This window comes from Ascaphus truei, chromosome 14 (assembly GCF_040206685.1).
Source record: "Ascaphus truei isolate aAscTru1 chromosome 14, aAscTru1.hap1, whole genome shotgun sequence".
NCBI classification, from domain to species: Eukaryota; Metazoa; Chordata; class Amphibia; order Anura; family Ascaphidae; genus Ascaphus; species Ascaphus truei.
The window spans coordinates 13,513,243-13,532,776 of NC_134496.1; the positions used below are offsets into that span (position 1 = coordinate 13,513,243).

Consider the following 19,534-nt stretch of genomic DNA (forward strand, 5'->3'; position numbering starts at 1 on the left):
GGAGCGGGAGATGTGTCTATACACACACACACACACACAGGGAGCGGGAGATGTGTCTATACACACACACACACACACAGACACACACACGGGGCGGGAGATGTGTCTATACACACACACACACACACAGGGAGCGGGAGATGTGTTTATACACACATACACACACAGGGAGCGGGAGATGTGTATACAAACACACACACACACACACACAGGGAGCAGGAGATGTCTATACACACACACATGGAGCGGGAGATGTGTATACAAACACACACACACACACAGGGAGCGGGAGATGTCTATACACACACACAGGGAGCGGGAGATGTGTATACAAACACACACACACACACACACACACACACAGGGAGCGGGAGATGTGTATACAAACACCCACCCACACACACAGGGAGCAGGAGATGTCTATACACACACACAGGGAGCGGGAGATGTGTCTATACACACACAGGGAGCGGGAGATGTGTATACACACACACACACACACACACACACACAGGGAGCGGGAGATGTGTATACACACACACACACACACAGGGAGCGGGAGATGTGTCTATACACACACAGGGAGCGGGAGATGTGTCTATACACACACACACAAACAGGGAGCGGGAGATGTGTATACACACACACAGGGAGCGGGAGATGTGTTTATACACACACAGGGAGCGGGAGATGTGTCTATACACACACACACACACAGGGAGCGGGAGATGTGTATACAAACACACACACACAGGGAGCGGGAGATGTGTATACAAACACACACACACACACACACACAGGGAGCGGGAGATGTGTCTATACACACACAGGGAGCGGGAGATGTGTCTATACACACACACACACACACAGGGAGCGGGAGATGTGTATACACACACACAGGGAGCGGGAGATGTGTATACACACACACACACAGGGAGCGGGAGATGTGTCTATACACAAACACACACACACACACAGGGAGATGTGTATACACACACACACACAGGGAGTGGGAGATGTGTTTATACACACACAGGGAGCGAGAGATGTGTCTATACACACACACACACACACAGGGAGCGGGAGATGTGTATACACACACACACACAGGGAGCGGGAGATGTGTCTATACACACACACAGGGAGCGGGAGATGTGTCTACACACACACACACACACAGGGAGCGGGAGATGTGTCTATACACACACACACAGGGAGCGGGAGATGTGTTTATACACACACACACAGGGAGCGGGAGATGTGTTTATACACACACAGGGAGCGGGAGATGTGTTTATACACACACACACAGGGAGCGGGAGATGTGTCTATACACACACACACAGGGAGCGGGAGATGTGTCTATACACACACACACACAGGGAGCGGGAGATGTGTTTATACACACACACAGGGAGCGGGAGATGTGTTTATACACACACACAGGGAGCGGGAGATGTGTTTATACACACACACACACACACACAGGGAGCGGGAGATGTCTATACACACACGGAGCGGGAGATGTGTCTATACACACGGGGGGGAGCGGGAGATGTGTGTGTATATACACACACACACACACACACAGGGAGCGGGAGATGTGTCTATACACACACAGGGAGCGGGAGATGTGTCTATACACACACAGGGAGCGGGAGATGTCTATACACACACACAGGGAGCGGGAGATGTGTATACACACACACACACACACACGGAGCGGGAGATGTCTATACACACACACACAGGGAGCAGGAGATGTCTATACACACACACACACAGGGAGCGGGAGATGTGTCTATACACACACACATACACACACAGGGAGCGGGAGATGTGTCTATACACACACAGGGAGCGGGAGATGTGTCTATACACACACACACACAGGGAGCGGGAGATGTCTATACACACACACAGGGAGCGGGAGATGTGTATACACACACACACACACAGGGAGCAGGAGATGTCTATACACACACACACAGGGAGCAGGAGATGTCTATACACACACACACAGGGAGCGGGAGATGTGTCTATACACACACACACACACAGGGAGCGGGAGATGTGTCTATACACACACACAGGGAGCGGGAGATGTCTATACACACACACACACACACACACACACACACACACAGGGAGCGGGAGATGTGTCTATACACACACACAGGGAGCGGGAGATGTGTCTATACACACACACACATACACACACACACAGGGAGTGGGAGATGTGTATACGCGCACACACACAGGGAGCGGGAGATGTGTCTATACACACACACACACAGGGAGCGGGAGATGTCTATACACACACACACACACACAGGGAGCGGGAGATGTGTCTATACACACACACACACACACACACAGGGAGTGGGAGATGTCTATACACACACAGGGAGCGGGAGATGTGTCTATACACACACACACACACACACACAGGGAGTGGGAGATGTCTATACACACACATAGGGAGCGGAAGATGTGTATACACACACAGGGAGCGGGAGATGTGTATACACACACACACACACACACAGGGAGTGGGAGATGTCTATACACACACATAGGGAGCGGAAGATGTGTATGCATACACAGGGAGCGGGAGATGTGTATACACACACACACACACGGAGCGGGAGATGTGTCTATACACACACACACAGGGAGCAGGAGATATCTATACACACACACAGGGAGCGGGAGATGTGTCTATATATACACACACACACACACACACACACACACACACACAGGGAGCGGGAGATGTCTATACACACACACAGGGAGCGGGAGATGTGTCTATACACACACACAGGGAGCGGGAGATGTGTCTATACACACACAGAGAGCGGGAGATGTCTATACACACACAGAGAGCGGGAGATGTGTCTATACACACACAGGAAGCGGGAGATGTGTCTATACACACACAGGGAGCGGGAGATGTGTATACACACACAGGGAGCGGGAGATGTGTATACACACACACAGGGAGCGGGAGATGTGTATACACACACAGGGAGCGGGAGATGTGTATACACACACACACACACAGGGAGCGGGAGATGTGTCTATACACACACACAGGGAGCGGGAGATGTGTCTATACACACACACACACACACACACACACACAGGGAGTGGGAGATGTGTATACGCGCACACACACAGGGAGCGGGAGATGTGTCTATACACACACACACACACACACAGGGAGCGGGAGATGTCTATACACACACACACACACACACACACAGGGAGCGGGAGATGTCTATACACACACACACACACAGGGAGCGGGAGATGTGTCTATACACACACACACACACACACACACACACAGGGAGCGGGAGATGTCTATACACACACACACACAGGGAGCGGGAGATGTCTATACACACACACAGGGAGCGGGAGATGTCTATACACACACACACACACACACACACACACAGGGAGCGGGAGATGTCTATACACACAGGGAGCGGGAGATGTGTCTATACACACACACACACACACACACACACACAGGGAGCGGGAGATGTGTCTATACACACACACAGGGAGCGGGAGATGTCTATACACACACACAGGGAGCGGGAGATGTGTCTATACACACACACACAGGGAGCGGGAGATGTGTCTATACACACACACACACAGGGAGCGGGAGATGTCTATACACACACACAGGGAGCGGGAGATGTGTCTATACACACACACACAGGGAGCGGGAGATGTCTATACACACACACAGGGAGCGGGAGATGTGTCTATACACACACACACAGGGAGCGGGAGATGTCTATACACACACACAGGGAGCGGGAGATGTCTATACACACACACAGGGAGCGGGAGATGTGTCTATACACACACACACACACACACACACAGGGAGCGGGAGATGTCTATACACACACACAGGGAGCGGGAGATGTGTCTATACACACACACACACAGGGAGCGGGAGATGTGTATACACACACACACAGGGAGCGGGAGATGTGTATACACACACACACAGGGAGCGGGAGATGTGTCTATACACACACACACACACACACACACACACACACACACACACAGGGAGCGGGAGATGTCTATACACACACACAGGGAGCGGGAGATGTCTATACACACACACACACAGGGAGCGGGAGATGTCTATACACACACACACACACAGGGAGCGGGAGATATGTATACACACACACACACAGGGAGCGGGAGATATGTATACACACACACACACAGGGAGCGGGAGATGTGTCTATACACACACACACACAGGGAGCAGGAGATATGTATACAAACACACACACAGGGAGCGGGAGATGTGTCTATACACACACACACACAGGGAGCGGGAGATATGTATACAAACACACACACAGGGAGCGGGAGATGTGTCTATACACACACAGGGAGTGGGAGATGTGTATACACACACACAGGGAGTGGGAGATGTCTATACACACACACACACACACACACACACACACACACACACACACACACAGGGAGCGGGAGATGTCTATACACACACACACACACACACACACACACACGGAGTGGGAGATGTCTATACACACACACAGGGAGCGGGAGATGTCTATACACACACACACACACACACAGGGAGCGGGAGATGTCTATACACACACACACACACACACACACAGGGAGCGGGAGATGTGTCTATACACACACACACACACACAGGGAGCGGGAGATGTGTCTATACACACACACACAGGGAGCGGGAGATATGTCTATACACACACACACAGGGAGCGGGAGATGTCTATACACACACACACAGGGAGCGGGAGATGTCTATACACACACACACACACACACAGGGAGCGGGAGATGTCTATACACACACACACACAGGGAGCGGGAGATGTCTATACACACACACACACAGGGAGCGGGAGATGTCTATACACACACACACACAGGGAGCGGGAGATGTCTATACACACACACAGGGAGCGGGAGATGTGTTTATACACACACACACACACACACACAGGGAGCGGGAGATGTGTCTATACACACACACAGGGAGTGGGAGATGTCTATACACACACACACACAGGGAGCGGGAGATGTATATACACACACACACACACACAGGGAACGGGAGATGTCTATACACACACACACATACACACACACGGAGTGGGAGATGTCTATACACACACACACACACACACACACACACACACACAGGGAGCGGGAGATGTCTATACACACACACACACAGGGAGCGGGAGATGTCTATACACACACACACACACACAGGGAGCGGGAGATGTCTATACACACACACAGGGAGCGGGAGATGTCTATATACACACACACACAGGGAGCGGGAGATGTGTCTATATACACACACACACACACACACAGGGAGCGGGAGATGTGTCTACACACACACACACACAGGGAGCGGGAGATGTGTCTATACACACACACACACAGGGAGCGGGAGATGTCTATACACACACACAGGGAGCGGGAGATGTGTATACACGCACACACACAGGGAGCGGGAGATGTCTATACACACACGCAGGGAGCGGGAGATGTGTATACACACACACACACAGGGAGCGGGAGATGTCTATACACACACAGGGAGCGGGAGATGTCTATACACACACACAGGGAGCGGGAGATGTGTATACACACACACAGGGAGCGGGAGATGTGTATACACACACACAGGGAGCGGGAGATGTGTATACACACACACAGGGAGCGGGAGATGTGTATACACACACACAGGGAGCGGGAGATGTGTATACACACACACAGGGAGCGGGAGATGTGTATACACACACAGGGAGCGGGAGATGTGTATACACACACACAGGGAGCGGGAGATGTGTATACACACACACAGGGAGCGGGAGATGTGTATACACGCACACAGGGAGCGGGAGATGTGTATACACGCACACACACAGGGAGCGGGAGATGTGTATACACACACAGGGAGCGGGAGATGTGTATACACACACACAGGGAGCGGGAGATGTGTATACACACACAGAGGGAGCGGGAGATGTGTATACACGCACACAGGGAGCGGGAGATGTGTCTATACACACACACACACAGGGAGCGGGAGATGTCTATACACACACACACAGGGAGCGGGAGATGTCTATACACACACACAGGGAGCGGGAGATGTGTATACACGCACACACAGGGAGCGGGAGATGTCTATACGCGCACACACAGGGAGTGGGAGATGTGTATACACACACAGGGAGCGGGAGATGTGTATACACGCACACCCACAGGGAGCGGGAGATGTCTATACGCGCACACACAGGGAGTGGGAGATGTGTATACACACACGGGGAGCGGGAGACGTCTATACACACACACAGGTAGTGGGAAATGGGTTTACATTCACACACACAGGGAGCAGCAGATGTTTATACACACACTGCGGGAGATGTCTACACACACACAGGGAGCGGGAGATGTGTGTATATATTTAAACACACACACAAACCCCCTTACCCCTGCTTTCGCAGAAGACAGATGTGTCTACACACACACACACACACACACACACAGATATGCCCCACACACTCTCCCGCTCGTTTGCCCCGCGCGCTCTTTCTCTCGGGACCCGCGCGCTCTCTCTCTCGGGACCCGCGCGCTCTCTCTCTCGGGACCCGCGCGCTCTCTCTCTCGGGACCCGCACGCCCCGCGCTCTTTCTTCCCTACACTAAGGAAGTCCCACGTGTGAGGAGCTGAATGGCTGCTGATCTGCTTGGCGTGGTGGGAGCAGCCATTTTTCATGCAGTAGATTGAGCAAATTAGCATCTCAATTGAAGCTAATGAAGACAGCAGCAGGCAATTTTTCGACTGAGCAACTGAGTGGTGCGGGCTTCACAGCGAGGCCCGGGGATTGGTCAGACGTGCGGGGCGAGGGGACGATCGTGTGTAATCATCCAAAGCCATCACTTAGCCCTCAGAACCTGTCTATAGAGCCACAGAGCCCTGTGTAACAGGGATGCTGCGTGATCTTATATCTGCTCTTATACCCGCTCCCTATAACTGCTCCCCTATCTGCTCTTATACCCGCTTCGTATAACTCCTTCCCTAACCGCTTCCTATAACCTCTCCTTATAACTCCTCTTATAACTGCTCCCCTTACTGCTGACAGTGGGAAAGTTCTTGTAACGGTTACTGTAGGTAGTAAGATATTTCAGTGCGATGGGACGTGTGACATTGACCGTCACACTAGTGTCCTTTGAAACCTCAACCAAATGTCACACGTGTCCCTGATCACCTTTAGTGAACATCAAATGCTTTTGTACCTCATCTGTTTTCCGTACCTGATGTTGGGTGATCCGTGTGCATCACAACCGTATGATCGATGTGTGTACCGTGGCCTGGTCTCGCTCCCGTGCCGTGGCCTGGTCTCACTCCCGTGGCCTGGTCTCGCTCCCGTGCTGTGGCCTGGTCTCACTCCCGTGGCCTGGTCTCGCTCCCGTGCCGGGGCCTGGTCTCACTCCTGTGCCGTGACCTGGTCTCGCTCCCGTGCCGGGGCCTGGTCTCACTCCCGTGCCGGGGCCTGGTCTCGCTCCCGTGGCCTGGTCTCGCTCCCGTGGCCTGGTCTCGCTCCCGTGGCCTCGTCTCGCTCCCGTGCCGTGGCCTGGTCTCACTCCCGTGCCGGGGCCTGGTCTCGCTCCCGTGCCGTGGCCTGGTCTCGCTCCCGTGCTGTGGCCTGGTCTCGCTCCCGTGCCATGGCCTGGTCTCGCTCCCGTGCCGTGGCGTGGTCTCGCTCCCATGCTGTGGCCTGGTCTCACTCCCGTGGCCTGGTCTCGCTCCCGTGCTGTGGCCTGGTCTCGCTCCCGTGCCGGGGCCTGGTCTCGCTCCCGTGCTGTGACCTGGTCTCGCTCCCGTGCCGGGGCCTGGTCTCGCTCCCGTGCTGTGGCCTGGTCTCACTCCCGTGCCGGGGCCTGGTCTCGCTCCCGTGCTGTGGCCTGGTCTCACTCCCGTGCTGTGACCTGGTCTCGCTCCCGTGCTGTGGCCTGGTCTCGCTCCCGTGCTGTGACCTGGTCTCGCTCCCGTGCCGTGGCCTGGTCTCGCTCCCGTGCTGTGGCCTGGTCTCGCTCCCGTGCTGTGACCTGGTCTCGCTCCCGTGCCGTGGCCTGGTCTCGCTCCCGTGCTGTTACCTGGTCTTGCTCCCGTGCTGTGACCTGGTCTCGCTCCCGTGCCGTGGCCTGGTCTCGCTCCCGTGCTGTGGTCTGGTCTCGCTCCCGTGCCGGGGTCTGGTCTCGCTCCCGTGCCGTGGCCTGGTCTCGCTCCCGTGCCGGGGTCTGGTCTCGCTCCCGTGCTGTGGCCTGGTCTCACTCCCGTGCTGTGACCTGATCTCGCTCCCGTGCCGGGGCCTGTTCTCGCTCCCGTGCTGTGGCCTGGTCTCGCTCCCGTGCTGTGACCTGGTCTCGCTCCCGTGCCGTGGCCTGGTCTCGCTCCCGTGCTGTGACCTGGTCTCACTCCCGTGCTGTGGCCTGGTCTCGCTCCCGTGCTGTGACCTGGTCTCGCTCCCGTGCCGTGGCCTGGTCTCGCTCCCGTGCTGTGACCTGGTCTCGCTCCCGTGCCGGGGTCTGGTCTCGCTCCCGTGCCGGGGCCTGGTCTCGCTCCCGTGCTGTGGCCTTGTCTCGCTCCCGTGCTGTGGCCTGGTCTCGCTCCCGTGCTGTGGCCTGGTCTCGCTCCCGTGCTGTGGCCTGGTCTCGCTCCCGTGCTGTGGCCTGGTCTCGCTCCCGTGGCCTGGTCTCGCTCCCGTGCCGTGGCCTGGTCTCACTCCCGTGCCGGGGCCTGGTCTCGCTCCCGTGCTGTGGTCTGGTCTCGCTCCCGTGCTGTGGCCTGGTCTCGCTCCCGTGCTGTGGCCTGGTCTCGCTCCCGTGCTGTGGCCTGGTCTCGCTCCCGTGCTGTCACCTGGTCTCGCTCCCGTGCTGTGACCTGGTCTCGCTCCCGTGCCGTGGCCTGGTCTCGCTCCCGTGCTGTGACCTGGTCTCGCTCCCGTGGCCTGGTCTCGCTCCCGTGCCGTGGCCTGGTCTCACTCCCGTGCCGGGGCCTGGTCTCGCTCCCGTGCTGTGGCCTGGTCTCGCTCCCGTGCCGGGGCCTGGTCTCGCTCCCGTGCGGTGACCTGGTCTCGCTCCCGTGCTGTGACCTGGTCTCGCTCCCGTGCTGTGGCCTGGTCTCGCTCCCGTGCTTTGGCCTGGTCTCGCTCCCGTGCGGTGACCTGGTCTCGCTCCCGTGCCGGCGCCTGGTCTCGCTCCCGTGCTGTGGCCTGGTCTCGCTCCCGTGCCGGGGCCTGGTCTCGCTCCCATGCTGTGGCCTGGTCTCGCTCCCGTGCCGGCGCCTGGTCTCGCTCCCGTGCTGTGGCCTGGTCTCGCTCCCGTGCCGGGGCCTGGTCTCGCTCCCATGCTGTGGCCTGGTCTCGCTCCCGTGCTGTGGCCTGGTCTCGCTCCCGTGCCGTGGCCTGGTCTCGCTCCTGTGCCGGGGCCTGGTCTCACTCCTGTGCCGGGGCCTGGTCTCGCTCCCGTGGCCTGGTCTCGCTCCCGTGCTGTGGCCTGGTCTCGCTCCCGTGCTGTGGCCTGGTCTCACTCCCGTGCCGGGGCCTGGTCTCGCTCCCGTGCCGTGGCCTGGTCTCGCTCCCGTGCTGTGGCCTGGTCTCGCTCCCGTGGCCTGGTCTCGCTCCCGTGCTGTGGCCTGGACTCGCTCCCGTGGCCTGGTCTCGCTCCCGTGCGGTGACCTGGTCTCACTCCCGTGCCGGGGCCTGGTCTCGCTCCCGTGCCGGGGCCTGGTCTCGCTCCCGTGCTGTGACCTGGTCTCGCTCCCGTGCCGGGGCCTTGTCTCGCTCCTGTGCCGTGGCCTGGTCTCGCTCCCGTGCTGTGGCCTGGTCTCGCTCCCGTGCCGTGGCCTGGTCTCGCTCCCGTGCCGTGGCCTGGTCTCGCTCCCGTGCCGTGGCCTGGTCTCGCTCCCGTGCCGGGGCCTGGTCTCGCTCCCGTGCCGGGGCCTGGTTTCGCTCCCGTGCCGTGGCCTGGTCTCGCTCCCGTGCTGTGACCTGGTCTCACTCCCGTGCTGTGGCCTGGTCTCGCTCCCGTGCTGTGACCTGGTCTCGCTCCCGTGCCGTGGCCTGGTCTCGCTCCCGTGCTGTGACCTGGTCTCGCTCCCGTGCCGGGGTCTGGTCTCGCTCCCGTGCCGGGGCCTGGTCTCGCTCCCGTGCTGTGGCCTTGTCTCGCTCCCGTGCTGTGGCCTGGTCTCGCTCCCGTGCTGTGGCCTGGTCTCGCTCCCGTGCTGTGGCCTGGTCTCGCTCCCGTGCTGTGGCCTGGTCTCGCTCCCGTGGCCTGGTCTCGCTCCCGTGCCGTGGCCTGGTCTCACTCCCGTGCCGGGGCCTGGTCTCGCTCCCGTGCTGTGGCCTGGTCTCGCTCCCGTGCTGTGGCCTGGTCTCGCTCCCGTGCTGTGGCCTGGTCTCGCTCCCGTGCTGTGGCCTGGTCTCGCTCCCGTGCTGTCACCTGGTCTCGCTCCCGTGCTGTGACCTGGTCTCGCTCCCGTGCCGTGGCCTGGTCTCGCTCCCGTGCCGGGGCCTGGTCTCGCTCCCGTGCGGTGACCTGGTCTCGCTCCCGTGCTGTGGCCTGGTCTCGCTCCCGTGCTGTGGCCTGGTCTCGCTCCCGTGCTTTGGCCTGGTCTCGCTCCCGTGCGGTGACCTGGTCTCGCTCCCGTGCCGGCGCCTGGTCTCGCTCCCGTGCTGTGGCCTGGTCTCGCTCCCGTGCCGGGGCCTGGTCTCGCTCCCATGCTGTGGCCTGGTCTCGCTCCCGTGCTGTGGCCTGGTCTCGCTCCCGTGCCGTGGCCGGTCTCGCTCCCGTGCCGGAGCCTGGTCTCACTCCTGTGCCGGGGCCTGGTCTCGCTCCCGTGGCCTGGTCTCGCTCCCGTGCTGTGGCCTGGTCTCGCTCCCGTGCTGTGGCCTGGTCTCACTCCCGTGCCGGGGCCTGGTCTCGCTCCCGTGCTGTGGCCTGGTCTCGCTCCCGTGGCCTGGTCTCGCTCCCGTGCTGTGGCCTGGACTCGCTCCCGTGGCCTGGTGTCGCTCCCGTGCGGTGACCTGGTCTCACTCCCGTGCCGGGGCCTGGTCTCGCTCCCGTGCCGGGGCCTGGTCTCGCTCCCGTGCTGTGACCTGGTCTCGCTCCCGTGCCGGGGCCTTGTCTCGCTCCTGTGCCGTGGCCTGGTCTCGCTCCCGTGCTGTGGCCTGGTCTCGCTCCCGTGCCGTGGCCTGGTCTCGCTCCCGTGCCGTGGCCTGGTCTCGCTCCCGTGCCGTGGCCTGGTCTCGCTCCCGTGCCGGGGCCTGGTCTCGCTCCCATGCCGTGGCCTGGTCTCGCTCCCGTGCCGTGGCCTGGTCTCGCTCCCGTGCTGTGGCCTGGTCTCGCTCCCGTGCCGTGGCCTGGTCTCGCTCCCATGCTGTGGCCTGGTCTCGCTCCCGTGCTGTGACCTGGTCTCGCTCCCGTGCCGTGGCCTGGTCTCGCTCCCGTGCCGTGGCCTGGTCTCGCTCCCGTGCCGTGGCCTGGTCTCGCTCCCGTGCCGTGGCCTGGTCTCGCTCCCGTGCCGTGGCCTGGTCTTGCTCCCGTGCGGTGACCTGGTCTCGCTCCCGTGCTGTGGCCTGGTCTCGCTCCCGTGCTGTGGCCTGGTCTCGCTCCCGTGCCGTGGCCTGGTCTCGCTCCCGTGCCGTGGCCTGGTCTCGCTCCCGTGCCGTGGCCTGGTCTTGCTCCCGTGCGGTGGCCTGGTCTCGCTCCCGTGCTGTGGCCTGGTCTCGCTCCCGTGCTGTGGCCTGGTCTCGCTCCCGTGCTGTGACCTGGTCTCGCTCCCGTGCTGTGGCCTGGTCTCGCTCCCGTGCTGTGACCTGGTCTCGCTCCCGTGCTGTGGCCTGGTCTCGCTCCCGTGCTGTGGCCTGGTCTCGCTCCCGTGCTGTGGCCTGGTCTCGCTCCCGTGCTGTGGCCTGGTCTCGCTCCCGTGCTGTGGCCTGGTCTCGCTCCCGTGCTGTGGCCTGGTCTCGCTCCCGTGCCGGGGCCTGGTCTCGCTCCCGTGCTGTGGCCTGCTCTCGCTCCCGTTCTGTGGCCTGCTCTCGCTCCCGTGCTGGGGCCTGGTCTCACTCCCGTGGCCTGGTCTCGCTCCCATGCCGTGGCCTGGTCTCGCTCCCGTGCCGTGGCCTGGTCTCGCTCCCGTGCTGTGACCTGGTCTCGCTCCCGTGCTGTGGCCTGGTCTCGCTCCCGTGCTGTGGCCTGGTCTCGCTCCCGTGCTGGGGCCTGGTCTCACTCCCGTGGCCTGGTCTCGCTCCCATACCGTGGCCTGGTCTCGCTCCCGTGCCGTGGCCTGGTCTCGCTCCCATGCGCCCATGTTGTATGACCTCTTGCAGAGATTTCTCACCTGCTGCTGCACCCAAATAAGAGCTGGATTTACCGAATTGTATCACTTGCAAAATCAATCATTCACTCCCCCGAAATGAGCCACTCTTGTGGATGTTGACACGTCACTGTCTGTTTTGGGTTTATTTATATTGCTGTCTATATAGAGTTTATACATTTTTTTTTTTTATATAAGCATCTTGTATCTCGCTCTCTGGAAATGGTCATATTGTATTTTACCCTCAGGTTATCTGTATGAAAGGAAGAGGCAGACACTTCATTTAGGAGGAAGGGATTTGATCGTGAGGTTTGTGATTAGGGGGGCAAGGTGCAGAGAAGCATTGAGAAGTGGGACAGTGACAGAGAGAAGGTCGTCTCATTGAGAGATCAGAGGGGACAGTGACAGAGAGAAGGTCGTCTCATTGAGAGATCAGAGGGGACAGTGACAGAGAGAAGGTCGTCTCATTGAGAGATCAGAGGGGACAGTGACAGAGAGAAGGTCGTCTCATTGAGATATCAGAGGGGACAGTGACAGAGAGAAGGTCGTCTCATTGAGATATCAGAGGGGACAGTGACAGAGAGAAGGTCGTCTCATTGAGATATCAGAGGGGACAGTGACAGAGAGAAGGTCGTCTCATTGAGATATCAGAGGGAACAGTGACAGAGAGAAGGAGGTACGATAAGGGACAGTCACTGTGAGAGGGACAGAGGTACGGTAAGGGACAGTCACTGTGAGAAGGATAGAGGTACGGTAAGGGACAGTCACTGTGAAAGGGACAGAGGTACAGTAAGGGACAGTTACTGTGAGAGGGACAGAGGTACAGTAAGGGACAGTCGCTGTGAGAGGGACAGAGGTACAGTAAGGGACAGTTACTGTGAGAGGTACAGTAAGGGACAGTTACTGTGAGAGGTACAGTAAGACAGTTACTGTGAGAGGGACAGAGGTACAGTAAGGGACAGTCGCTGTGAGAGGGACAGAGGTACCGTAAGGGACAGTCACTGTGAGAGTTTCAGAGGTACAGTAAGGGACAGTTGTGGCGAGATAATCAGGGGACAGAGACAGGTGACTAAACTAAACCAGATACCAGAGTCGGACTGTGCCAATTACTGGAGACAGGCAGGGAGAGGGGAACAGACAGGGATAGGGGGACAGGCAGGGAGAGGGGGACAGACGGGGATAGGGGGACAGGCAGGGAGAGGGGGAGAGGGGGTCCGTGACTATTATTGTGACCAGCAATGTTGCTGAGATCAGGGCTGAGTTATTATGGAATTATAACACTAAGTGCATCAAACACTCCTTATTTTGCAGCGTTGATCTTGTTCACGCACAGATCCACGTGGCTGAAGGGAGAAGCTTGCCGGAGCTCGGCCTGAAGCAGGAGAACATCCGAATAAATGGCTGTGCCATTCAGTGTCGGGTCACTACCGAAGATCCAGCCCGCGGTTTCCAGCCGGACACTGGCCGTATCGAGGTAAGAACTCGGAGTGTCCCGTGTGCAACGTGACATGTCTTGTTTGCCACCTTCAGGAAAGAGTAATGGACTTCATTACATGTATGTACAGCTTGCACGGAGGAAGGGAGAGGGGATACGATAGAATCTCCCAAATATTTATCATGGGTTTCACGACGGTGCAGGAAGAAATGGAAGAAGTCCTTCATGGAGATCTTGTGGGATTCATGGAATTGTCTCCAAACAGAGGTGGTAGATGCCCTTACAGTAAGAGATTTCAAAATGTATTTGGATAGACACAAGGCCATCCTAACTAGGATTTACCCTATTAGATCCTCCGGTTTCTCAGATTAGGTTCGCCAAAGTGGTTCTTATCTGTCCGATTCGGTTTCGTTATAAAGCAACAACATATGCTGTAGTAAAGTACAATAGTCTTCTGAAGATAACATTACTATATGACCACACACTTGGACCCTGATCCATGGAGCTTACAATCTAATAGGAAGGGAGAGTAGGATAACGAGATTGGAGTGTTTCTCAAGTGTCATTGCTATTATGGTTGATATGGTGGGTGTTGAGTGGAGGCAGGAGGGAGAAGATTGAGGCTATCCAGAGGATTATTCAACGCGTCTCTTAAGAAGTGAGTTTTCAGGTCATATTTAAATGTGTCGGATGTTGCTAAGAAGGGAGTTGTGGGGAAGTTTGGGAGATGTTCGAGTTGGGAGGACAAGTCCAGGGGTAGGATGGAGATGGCGTGTGTGGTCTGTTAGCTGGCCATGACATTTCCTGACATGATTTCAGTGGTGGGATGCAATCCGTTTCTATGGCCGAGTGGCCACCGGGGTAGATCGGGTTGGAATAGAAGATATGACTTTCCCTTGCCCAGTAAATTGTTTGTCGTTGTACGAGGTGATCAAATTGATAAGACGTTTGTTAAAGGGCCAGTTCCTCCTAGGGCCGAAGTGTACTAGTGGGCGTGACATTTCCTGGGGTCACACCTAGGTGGTTGATGCCTTTTTAACCGAAATCTGACGCCCAATAAGTATTTTTCAATCATTATTTCAAGTTGGTTTGTAAACCTGGTGAGCGGAGACGCGGGAGGGGGTTTCATTTCCTTGAGCTGCTCCCGGTATGCCTTATGCCAGGGTGTTCAACAAGAGTTTGCACAGGCAAAGTCCTTCTCTCTTCTTCCTCCCCATATCTTTATTGGCTCTCTGAATGGGATTGTGTGTTAATCCTTACCCTTATCAGAGACCCTAAAGAAACGCCGTTTGTAATGAATGTCCAGAGAAGCCGAGCAGTGGGATCTGTGCCGGAGTCCAGCTTGTTTTCCGCTAGACCCGGTCACTGCCAATAAGGACATGGGATTAAGGTGGGGGTTTTGGGACTGGCTGTGTGGGATTGCACCTTTAATAGATTCAAAATGCGCTGTTGGGTTTGATGGAGATCATACAAAGTGGGAAAGACCACTCGCGGATCAGTACCATTGTTGGAGGAGTAACTTAAAAGTGCTGTCCTGACCTTTGACCTGGCGTGCAATCCGTGCAAGCTCACTGAAAGGGTCAGTCCCACGTAGCAAGCAAAATGACTAAACCATTAACAAACCGCTCGCTAATGTACATAATTACGGGTTTCACTTATTTGCTAACTGTGTACAAAGAAGTCCATTTCTGTTTTTTTGGGGGGGTCCGGTATAGTTTGAATTATATCTGGTAATTATGGTTCTTCCCCTTTATCTCTCTGGTTAATCATAGTTAGTTAGTTTCAAGGGAAAAGGTGTGGATTAAAATGTCCCTGTTTACACAACAGTTTACAAATTTATCACAAAAGATACATCATTTACATACTATAATCATATAATACATCATAGGTATGTTATAAACAAAACATGCCAGTCCCATATATTAACCCATTAAACACGTCCCTGTCATTAGGTCCCTTTACCCCTCTGTGGGACTGGCCCTTTAACCCATTAAACACGCCCCTGTCGTTAGGTCCCTTTGCCCCTGTGTGGGACTGGCCCTTTAACCCATTAAACACGTCCCTGTCGTTAGGTCCCTTTGCCCCTCTGTGGGACTGACCCTTTAACCCATTAAACACGTCCCTGTCGTTAGGTCCCTTTGCCCCTGTGTGGGACGGGGGGAGTGGAAGTCCCAATACTGATGGAGAATAATGGAAGTGTTAAAGACATTTTATGACCTGTCTGCTGTTGTAACGGCGGCTTTTATAGAGGATCCGAACTGCACACATATCGACCGTCCATTTAACAGACTGGGTACAGACAGAGTACCTACTGACTAGGGGGGAACTCCATTAAATAGGTTGTTAAGCAATAATTAATGACGGATCTGGTTAGCACACTATCGACCCGGGCGTCTCCTGCTGACCTTCACCCGGCCTGCTCATTCCAGATATGGCCAAAAGCGAGAAGAGTCTCTTCTGCCGCCCTCGTTACAATCATGCTGAACTTGAAAGCCTGACGGCACCCCAATTAAGACCAATTAACACTGGTAATGTTTTCATGTCGGGTAAGGAATAACTGTGTGTTTGATATATAAGAACGGGCTGAATAATAATGTCGGCACAGAGGCTTCCTGTCCTATTCTAGCTCAACGTTCGGAATGTCAATCCAAATATACGGTGTACAACACATTGAAATCTAAGTGGGGTGTATCCTGCTTATCCATAGGCTCTATATGCATCAGACTAAGGATCTGTGACATCAGATACATGCATCACACTCTGGATCTGTGACATCATATATATATATATATATATCACACTCAGGATCTGTGACATCACATATATGCATCACACTCAGGATCTGTGACATCAGATACATGCATCACACTCGGGATTTGTGACATCACATATATGCATCACACTCAGGATCTGTGAAATCACGTATATGCATCACACTCAGGATCTGTGACATCAGATACATGCATCACACTCAGGATCTGTGACATCATATATATATGCTTTCTGTCTCTTCTGTTTCCCTCTCCCTCTCTCCTATTTCATATTCGCCCTTCCACTTTCTTCTTTTGTTGCTAGCCTCCTTCTGCTCTCTCCCTATATCTTCCCCTTCCTCTCCCCTTCTCCTCTCTTTCCTTGCTCTCCCTCCCCTCTCTTTCCTCACTCTTTCCCCCCTCCTGTCTCCTCTCTCTCCCCTCTCTTTTCTCTCCCCTCTCTTTCCTTGGTCTTTTCCTCCACCTCTCTCCCTTCTCTCTCTCTCTCTCTCTCCTGTCCTCTCCCTCCCATCTCTCCCCTCTCTTTTCTCTCCCCTCTCTTTTCTCTCCCCTCGCTCTTTCCCTCCTCCTATCTTCCTCCTCCTCTTTCCCTTCTCTCTCCCTTCTCCCCTCTCTTTTCTCTCCCCTTGCTCTTTCCCTCCTCCTCTCCCCTCTTTTCTCTCCCCTCTTTTCTCTCCCCTCTCCCCCTTCTCTCCCTTCAACCCTTTCCTCGCTCTCCCTCCCTCTCTTTCATCGCTCTTTCCCCCCTCCTCTCTCCCTTCTCCCTCTCTCTCCCCTCTCTTTTCTCTCTCTCTCCCAAAACACACAGAAATGCAGAACACGCTCTTGACCAATCTACATTTCCGCCTGAGTGTATTATTTATTGACAAGTCACACTATATATATATATTACAGTGCAGTACTGCGCACTCCCAAGCCACCCCGCACAGAAATATTAGTGCGCTGAAGCCGGCAGACCCAGCCTGCTATATTACCTCTTCACCTCGATGTATATAGCACAGACGGCTTTGAGTTTTATCTCTGCTAGACGCTGTATAAAGAGCACAAAGTGACACTATATAAATAGCCCGGCGTATTCCTGGCCCATAAAACCCTCGATTCCCAGCGCCTTTTATTGTTTCAGTCTGCATGAAGGAGATGCTCTTCTACTTTATGATATCATTTATTTACCCGGAGCGTCAGCCCGAAGGCTTTTCATCTTCTGTAGAAGTGCCTATTACCATCGCCACCTTCTCTCTATTCATTACTTCCCGTCACCGCCTCGGGGAGCCGGGGTGCGCTCTGGCTACGCGCTCCCCATGTTAAGCACGCTTCTCCCTTTAGTGCCACGTTTTCATCGTAGTTGTTTGAGCGCGGGGACGTTATAAGCGTTTAAATAACGCTATAATGGCGGTGTATAAGTAAAGACATACATACAATTAACGCCGAGCAGGAAGTCCGTGTGATGACATCATTATTGGTTCAGGAAGTAACAGATGTCAGACAGTGTGATGTCACGGAACGTTCAGCTGTCCCCAGGGACAGGAAGGTACAATGTCACTAAATGACCCGGCACAGAGATACTTCTAAGGCCGCACGTATAGTGACCGCGAGGCGTGACGTCACCCGTCGCCATCGCCGCCAGCAAAAGTTGTATTTCGCTTTGCGGCGGCGTGTCGCGGGCGACCAGTGCATTGATTGGTTCAGGGGCTGTCACATGAGGAGACAGCCCCTGAAAAATCAAATATTCCCGGCTTCCAAAAATCACGTTGCCCCGTCGCTTTGTCGCCTTCGCGCTTAGCGCACGCAGCGGCGGCAACAATGCATTTGTTTTTGGGCGACGTCACCGTCACTATAAGCGCAGCCTAACACTGGGAGATGTCCCGGGGAAGGAAACTCGCTCCGAAATAACAACTTTATATTCAAACCCGGCTCCTGTCACCAAACGGTCCCTGTCCCAGTCAGAGCCATGAATGACCTCACAGGAAGTGACGGCAGGACGGCGGAGAGAAGCGGCACGCTGAACACAGGAACACGGCGGCACACGGGAACACGACTACACACGGAACATGGGAACAAGGCGGCACGCTGAACAAGGCGGCACACGCGTAACATGGCGTCACACTGAACATGGAAGCAGACGGGAACATGGCGGCACACACGTAACATGGCGGCACACACGTAACATGGCGGCACACTGAACATGGAGGCACACGGGAACATAGCGGCACACGGGAACACGGCGGCACACGGGAACATGACAGCACACTGAACATGGGAGCATGGCGGCACGCTGAACATGGCGGCACATGGAAGCATGGCGGCACGCTGAACATGGCGGCACATGGGAGCATGGCGGCACACTGAACATGGAAGCACACGGGAACATGGCGGCACACACGTAACATGGCGGCACACTGAACATGGGGGAACACGGCGGCACGCTGAACATGACAGCACACTGAACATGGGAGCATGGCGGCACATGGGAGCATGGCGGCACGCTGAACATGGCGGCACGCTGAACATGGCGGCACATAGTTGGCACCCTGATGTAGTTATATAGTTTGCACCCTGATGTAGTTATATAGTTTGCACCCTGATGTAGTTATATAGTTTGCACCCTGATGTAGTTATATAGTTTGCACCCTGATGTAGTTACATAGTTTGCACCCTGATGTAGTTATATAGTTGGCACCCTGATGTAGTTATATAGTTTGCACCCTGATGTAGTTACATAGTTGGCACCCTGATGTTGTTATATAGTTTGCACCCTGATGTAGTTATATAGTTAGCACCCTTACATAGTTACATAGATAGCACCCTGATGTAGTTATATAGTTTGCACCCTGATGTAGTTACATAGCACCCTGATGTAGTTATATAGTAAGCACACTTA

At 55.7% G+C, this 19,534-nt stretch overlaps 1 protein-coding gene across 7 annotated transcripts in view; it reads left to right on the plus strand.

The window, feature by feature from the left end:
- Nucleotides 1–13,972, plus strand: part of LOC142465628 (pyruvate carboxylase, mitochondrial-like) — a 248,894-nt gene extending 234,922 nt beyond the window's left edge. For all 7 annotated transcript variants that reach the window (XM_075569745.1, XM_075569741.1, XM_075569744.1 and 4 more), the window contains one exon: nt 13,762–13,972. In XM_075569745.1, the coding sequence (XP_075425860.1) occupies nt 13,762–13,957 (196 nt within the window). In that variant the 3' untranslated portion in view covers nt 13,958–13,972. The remainder of the gene's footprint in view (nt 1–13,761) is intronic.
- Nucleotides 13,973–19,534: the final 5,562 nt, after the last annotated feature.